This window comes from Chanos chanos, chromosome 2 (genome assembly GCF_902362185.1).
Source record: "Chanos chanos chromosome 2, fChaCha1.1, whole genome shotgun sequence".
Classification (NCBI taxonomy): Eukaryota; Metazoa; Chordata; class Actinopteri; order Gonorynchiformes; family Chanidae; genus Chanos; species Chanos chanos.
Window position 1 is genome coordinate 47929136 of NC_044496.1, and position 7500 is coordinate 47936635.

Below are 7500 nucleotides of genomic sequence, written 5' to 3' on the forward strand. Positions count from 1 at the left end.
GATGAGAACAATAAGGAGGTTAGAGGGAATAAGAAAGAGGAAAAACCTCCTCAAACCAAATCTCAGTCGAGCTCACTACCTGCAAAACCTGAAAAATCCACCAAAACCTCCAAACGCAAACAAAAAAAGAAGAAATAAACATGTCAACTTGTCAACCAGTTCAGCTGCAGGGAGGTGGGCTCCAGGCATTAAGATAAACCAGGCAGTGTGTAGAACAAATACAAATGTATTTTTATTTTTTTTCCCATACACAATAAGTAGAAAGCAGCCAGTAACCCTTTTTTTGATTTCGTTTAAAGCCTTCATTTCACAAAACATTTTATATGAATTAAAAAAGACAAGTGGGAAAAAAACAAGCATGTGTTATGTAATAAATCAAATAGTACCAGTGCATTACAGATTGATAAGCACCTTACCAAAAAAAACCCCAAAAAACAAGAACCAACAAAGAACAAAATGATAAAAAACCAAAAAGGGACAAGCTCAGTGGAATGTTGGAAATCATCATGTTAGTAGAGGCATGATGTGCAACAACAGTTAACAGATGGTGGTGAAATCAAAAAGGTTAAAGGTTCAACTGCCCACATTTTTTAAAATCAAACCGAATAACAAGCAAATAAAAAATGACTTAAGATGACTGGCTAGCTATGGCAAGGTCATGACATGTATGTCTGCTACTTATATATACACAGAAATAATGAGTGGATTCATTAGTGGGGCTAGTGGCTAAATATAGCTGACGCAGCCCTTAGCAATGCCTGTGTTATATGGCACACTCCCACAGTCGACCGTCCCCTCCTCAGATATGCTACAAATCTCTATCACTGGAGAGAGAACCGCTTCCATTGTTAGCAGCATTGAGTGATCCAGGATACAGAGAATACAATGAAAGGTAGGACAGATATCCAAGAGTAAGAAATAGGACCTTCCATGGGAGCCAACAGAATCAGCTCAGTTTCATTGGTATCAATGGAAATTTCAGTGTCTAATGGAGTGTTTACATTTACGTCTTAGAATGTGCTCTCCTTAAGTCATGAAAGCCCTAGACCAGAGCTACAGAGATAGGTGGTTATGAAATGGTGATACAACGATATCTGACAGCTATTCACATGGCTATAAGATCTGACCTAGCTTAAAGGATCACTGTAGTGTACAATGGAAAACAAGGGCAATGGAAAAAAAAAGCCCTACAGACGTAACAGTGATGCTTGTGGACTGCTGTAATGTTTTAAATGATCTTTATTTTCACCAACTGTAAAAACCAGCGATTTTTCATGTTTTTGTTTTGATTTACTTCATTAAGAGTGAGCACACTGCAAAATATGGAAATCAATGTGTTGACACAACATATTCATAAATAGCATGAGTTGTATGCATATGTAATGCAGTATAGATAATAATACATTAAAAAAAAATGCTTGAAACAAGGCATCGGTATTGTCTTTGAGTTTTGTGTGTGGTGTTGTGGTGTTTTTTTTTTCTTTCTCTCTCTCTCAGCCAAACTAGGCCCAGTAAGTGTAAGTCCCTATTGGCCCGAAACAGATGTTGATCTTAATGAATATCTATGCCAGCTAAACAGTGACAGGCTAAGTCGACAGCTGTGTTGGGAGGAGAAGAGGACTCATCGTATGGGAAGGAACCTCTCTCTCCCTCTTTTGTTCCCTCTCTTTCTTTCCATATGCTTATTTGCATATTTTCCATAATGAACTACGCTCTACCTTCCCAATACTCAACCTGCATTTCTGCATCCTTGGGGACAGTTCCCTAGCAACGGCACCAAAACAAACAGACGACAGGGCATTCTGTGATGTCAAATACAAATGAAGGTGCTCATGGTAAGCCTGTATGCACTGTGGAAATCAAAATAAAATCTGTGTGCTGAATGCTCGATAATGGGGTCAGACTCTTCTTTCATTTCTGTTTTTTTTATTTATTTACCTTTAAAAAGTACAGCGAGATAGAACCTGCTTCATGTTACTGTAAACGATTGTACTGTTGTGTTTGCCGAGACAAAACGGAATATTCCTGACACTAACAATCATCCCTAGACTTGGTTTTGAAGTTTGTAATGAATATTTTTTCAAAAGAAGTTTCTCATCTCTTTTTTTTTTTTTCTCCTTCTCTCTTTTGCTCTGTCCCTCTTACGTTCCCTCTCTCTCTCTCTCTCTATCTCTCTGTTCTCGGCCTTCCTCAACGCTCTCCATCTCCGTTTGTTCTAACTCGTCGCTTATCATCCACATGCAAACATTCTCTTTCAAATTACTTCTTGTATCAAATAGCCAGTCTCATGCGCTTCCAGATTGTGCTTCAGCACCCTTCACGCCTCTCTGAATGTAATAATACATAATCTACCCTGTTCTTCTTCCATTTCAATTACCTTTTGTCAGCACTGTCAACACTGTGCCCGTGCGCACACTTTTTTAAATTAGTCAATAAAACCGAGGGGACACGGGGACTGGCCTCCTTCAACAACCGTATATGTGTCTATCCATGAGACTCTCCATATGTTTAAGGCATAGAGACTGGACTGTGTGCACACTGAGTGTTAAACAGCGCTCTTAGGTGGAGTGTAGTAGCCCGTTCTGCTGTTTGGGGATGGGTTTTCCTCTAGGTACAAGGTACAGAGAAGGACTTACCATGGAGAGGACCTTTCATTTACCCGTATGCCCTTTTCACGACACAGCAAACACACAGCCAGCCTCAAAATAAAACCGTCCTGGTCACCGAAGCTTCACCCATCGCATCCACAAAACCAGAGTAGGAAAATCAGAGCTTTTCAACACACATAGTTTCAGTGCTTGTAGGGAGGGATATGTATGTGTGTGTGTGTGTGTGTGTGTGTGTGTGTGTGTGTGTGTGTGAGAGGAAGTGAAAGAGAGAGATGAAGTGACTGTAAGAGAAGAGACAGGGTGACATAAGGGAGATGCCCAGTTTTGGAAAAGAGAGAGAGAGAGAGAGAGAGAGAGAGAGAGAGAAAGAAAAGAGAGCCAGTTTAGAAGCAGAGGCTCCCGGGCACTTTGGCTGGTTTGAATAAATGATGGCTTTAGCTGATGATGTGTCAGGCCCACAGAGGAAATAAACTCATCGTTTGTCCCTCAGGCTAGCAGCAATCTGCTCCTCCCTGCACCTTGCATCCCATTCACACCATGTCAACGTGGGCTTATGTGTGTGAGTGTGCGTTTGTGTACGAACATGGGCCAGTCACCAAAAAAAAAAAAAAAAATTGAAAAAAATTTCAACAAAAAAAAAGCAAAAGACAACACACACACACACACACACACACACACACACAGGGTTAGGTTACTGGCACGGGGCCGAATCAAAAGGACTCCCACCCCCTTGTTTGCATTGTGATAAGTTCAGTTTTGTAAAATGTCTTTTTGTGCTGTACTGCCGAAGCCGGGCTCCTTGAAGAACTACACGGAGCTGGTTAGCACAGTGTGTGTGGACGACCAGATTGCCTTTGGCTCACTGCGGGCAGATTAGCTCTCTGACCCCTCCATCCGTCTGACCGCTCAGCCGGAGGGCTGAGTGGGGAAGGGGTGGGGTCACCTCCTGCTCTCAGCTGACCCCATCTGCAAATCATGCAGTGCTATAAACTCCAGGTCCCACTCAGGGTTAGATGAGTGATGTGGTACCTAGAGGAGAAAGCAAACAGGTCACAAAATTAATCTCAAAAAAACTCCTATACATTTATTTTCCCCAGAACATTATTAAGTTAATTCCTCAAGGCATGGCAGTGAACACATTAATATAATAATGTCAGTACATAATTAAATACGAAAATAATATTCTCTCGTCAAACCAGATAGTAAAGACTCACAATTAGAAATGCTGTTTTCAGGATATTTGATTGGAAAAAATGCACAATTTTTCATTTTCAGTATATTATCACGCCAAGAAGAGTCAGTGTGTGAAGCTACTATGGCGTCTTTCAGTTTTGGCTCATTGTTCAGTCAGGTTTTATGAAGCTTTGTTCTTGTTTCCGTTCTCGCTTTGATTCTGAATCTCAGCTCGGGGTCTGGCTCTGGCATCTGAATTTTTCCATCTGACCTGGCTCAGACGGGAAGACGTTCCTCAGTTGTTCAATCACCTCCTGCAGCTGCTGCACTGTGTCCTGTTCTTGGTCCAATTCGTCTCCTGAAAGAACCCATTTCCTTAGTTTAGAGAAAGCTCAGTGTAGCACTATACCTTTTACACACAACCCAGTGCTTGGTTACAGCTTTTTTTTTTTTAACTATGTACAGCTCTCAGTGAGCCCAGACCTAGCACATTAGCGTCAGTAAATGAATAGCTTATCCTTTCTCTAATGCATAAGTCACAACACTGACCTGCGGCCTCTGTGTCAGTAGTCTCTCTGCTTGCTGGCTCCCCCTGCTGGCCCCTCCCTGATACAGGTGAGGAGAGAGACGAGGGAGCAGAGCCGTTGGCTTCTGAATCATCTTTGGGCTGAAGTGGGAGGGACAGAGACACAGAGAGAGAAAGAGAGAGAGAGAGAGAGGGACCCAGAGATTAGCTAAGAAAGGCTCTGACACACTTTTAGCTGTTGTTGTTGTTGTTCCTCGTTCTTCGAATTCCACTAAAACTTAGGTTTAAGTTAACAGGGGATTTAGCCCCATTTCCATAACTTACAAAGTCAATGTGCTTTTCTTCTCGGAAAAAAAAAAACTACGTGATTGACATTGAGGGACTCTTCTTCTGTCACAACAACAACAACAACAAAAAAGAATAAATAAAATAAAATAAAATACAAATCTCAAATGGAAAGAAGCCATGCACGCAAACAGATATTTATTCTGAAAATGCAGACTTAAAAAAAACACCTTTGATCTCTTGGTAGCGAGGTAAAAGATTAACCTCCTTTTTTTTTTTTACCCAAAGTCTCAACTCGCACATGGGTACATCATCAAGAGCTCCCGTCATCCCAATCCGTTTTCTATCCCTTCGCGTTCATACTCCCGCCCCCCCCTCCATCTCTTGTTTTCAATTACATCCCCTCAAAGTTTTCTTTTCCCCCTGTCCTCCCTCTGTACCGACTTTAACTCTGCTTCACCGGCTGCCAAACTGTTGTTTTTCCTCCTTTCTCTCTTCTCAGCTCAACCCTATCTGTCAATCATCTCTCTCACTTTATTGTGAGGGTATAGCGCTTTTGTCTCACGGGACATTTACACTTACCTTCTTGCTGCACTATTCTTTTTTCTCTTCATTGCGTTCACTCACTCAATTCTCCCTGTCTCTTTCATCCGGAACCGTAGAATTCTCTATCCATCCATCTCAATGCCCATTCTTTCTCTCACTGTTAAGATCATCTCAATCCTTTATCACTCTATATATAGATACACCATTCGGCACTTCTCATCTTAATCCATTGCTATTCTCTTTTTACCTTTCTTTTGCTTTCACAAAATCTGTTTTGCAAATCCTCATTATTTGTAAAATCTCCCTCTTCCCTCACTACCTTTCCTTTTTTATGCTCTTTGTCCCTGTATTACCTTTCTCTTTACATAAACATAAATCCCCTCCCTTCTCTCTCTCTCATTCAATTCTGTCATTTTTAAACCTGCATAAGGGAGTATCTTTCTCTCCATTCTCCTGGACTCCTCTCTCTGAGTGTCTCCATTCTAGCCATCAGAATGCAAGGCATTAAGACGATCTCCAACGCTCTCTATCTTGTCTGGCCCCCGTTTACCCTGACTGTGCCTGTAGGTAGATGTCCTTCTCTCTGTAGCTCTGTATGCAGTTTCTCTAGTAGTTCAATTCAGGCTTCATAAAAAAGTAACTTTTCTGCTGTCAAGGGAATTCAAGGTTCCTTTATATCAGTTGATACAAATTCAAGGAATATATCAGTGCGGCGTACTTCAGCAATTTCATGTCCATGGTTGATGTTTCTTATGTCTGTTGTCATATTTCTTTTGACTTTCTTTCTCAGCCTCTCTCCTCAATGCTTAAGTTCATCATGAAATCCTGAAAACGCTCACTGTATCCGTCCTTTCAATGGACAAAAACAAGTCGACTTCCTATCTCACGTCTCTCTCCTCTCCTTTTCTTCCTCTCCGCCCTTCATTGTTACAACACCCCAACCATACCTTGACCCTCTCCCTCTCCCCCCTCTCCTTTCGTGCTCTCTCTCTCTCTCTCTCTCTTTCTCTCTCTCTCTCTCTCTCTCTCTCTCTCTCTCTCTCCCCATGCTGACCTGTAGCAGTAGTTCTCTGAGTCTCTGGAGCTGGGACTCCAGTTGCTTGTTGTGATCCTCCAGGATCTGCATCCGTGTCTCCAGGCGTGTTTTGTGCTGGCGGAGGACTCGAGCCTCGGCTAGGAGCTCCTCGTCCTGATGTCCTACGGGTGAGCCTGGTCCACCGTCCCTCAGCTGGGGCGACGCTGCCGCCTCCTCGTGCTTCCACTTCAGACGCCGGTACTCCCCCTGTAGCACCCTGCAGAGATAACATCAACATCATGTGTTGTGTTCAGACATACAGTCAGCTATACAGATAGTTTATACGAAACTACAACAGTACTGTATGATTTATGAAGAAGACAGGTGCTCTGTATGGAAGTTCACAGACCAATTCAGTAGACACTCAGGACAGATGGAGACACTGATCCACATATATCCTGAACAGATATTCTCTTCAAATATGACAGTAAATACACAAAAGTATTATCTGCTCATGCCTCCTAAAATAGGAGAGAGACTTGCACCCGCCACCACCCTCTGAAAGGTTTTCTGTAATCTGACAGTCTGCGGCTTTTTGGAGCACAAACTAAACCCAGGTTTGTTAAGATGATGGCACATGTAGTCCTCAGTCTCACATATTGGTGCAGAGGTTGTGCAATGACTTAGTATGATAGTATAATAGACTTAGGGCAATACAGTGGGTTGTACATTCCAAACTGGGATAAAAAAGGGTTAATGCTCTGAGAAAATATGACTTTAAAAAATTTTGCAATGTCCATTAGCTTCCAGCTAAAAGCAGCTGTGTGTGGAAATGACTCCTGAGCAGGTGGATGCGTTGAAATTCTATGACATTAAATGTGATGCTGTTCCCAAAATGTAACCTTATACATAGGTATGCTTTAAGCATTGCTCTCATTGAGCCTTCTGACCCTAAGAATGGCTGTAAGACCTGTGTTAATGTCATTTAAAAAAAAAAAAAAAAGGAAAACGGAGGCTGCTTCTGCCAGTGGAAGACGGATTTATCATTTCATTTCAGATTAAAATATTTTAATGTCGTCATACTCGAGTGCCCTCACAGTTACAAATACAACTACGTTACAATACTTTTATTACGCTACATGTCTCAGTAATAGTGTCTCACATGACTGAGTTGTAAAGCCATGAACTATGAAGAATATGGATTAATGACTTTGTTAGGATTTTCCAATTTGCTGTCATTACACTACGAGAGACATCTAGGCCTGTTGCTTTTTTGGCGCGAGGGTCAACGAGGGTCAACGAAAAGTTCAGAGATTTTACTGAAATTTGCATCCCTCGCTAGACAC

At 41.9% G+C, this 7500-nt stretch overlaps 2 protein-coding genes across 2 annotated transcripts in view; one reads left to right on the plus strand and one right to left on the minus strand.

The window, feature by feature from the left end:
• LOC115804981 (aryl-hydrocarbon-interacting protein-like 1) overlaps positions 1 to 138 on the plus strand; it is a 7058-nt gene extending 6920 nt beyond the window's left edge. Inside the window, exon 6 of the mRNA XM_030765468.1 lies at positions 1 to 138. This exon is cut by the window's left edge and continues 677 nt beyond it. Within this exon, the coding sequence (XP_030621328.1) occupies positions 1 to 138 (138 nt within the window).
• A 3148-nt stretch (positions 139 to 3286) lies between these two features.
• drp2 (dystrophin related protein 2) overlaps positions 3287 to 7500 on the minus strand; it is a 70037-nt gene continuing 65823 nt past the window's right edge. The window contains exons 21-24 of the mRNA XM_030764648.1: positions 6194 to 6431; positions 4332 to 4449; positions 4054 to 4140; positions 3287 to 3638 (exon numbers count right to left, since the gene is read on the minus strand). Of these exons, the coding sequence (XP_030620508.1) occupies positions 3619 to 3638; positions 4054 to 4140; positions 4332 to 4449; positions 6194 to 6431 (463 nt within the window). The 3' untranslated portion in view covers positions 3287 to 3618. The remainder of the gene's footprint in view (positions 3639 to 4053; positions 4141 to 4331; positions 4450 to 6193; positions 6432 to 7500) is intronic.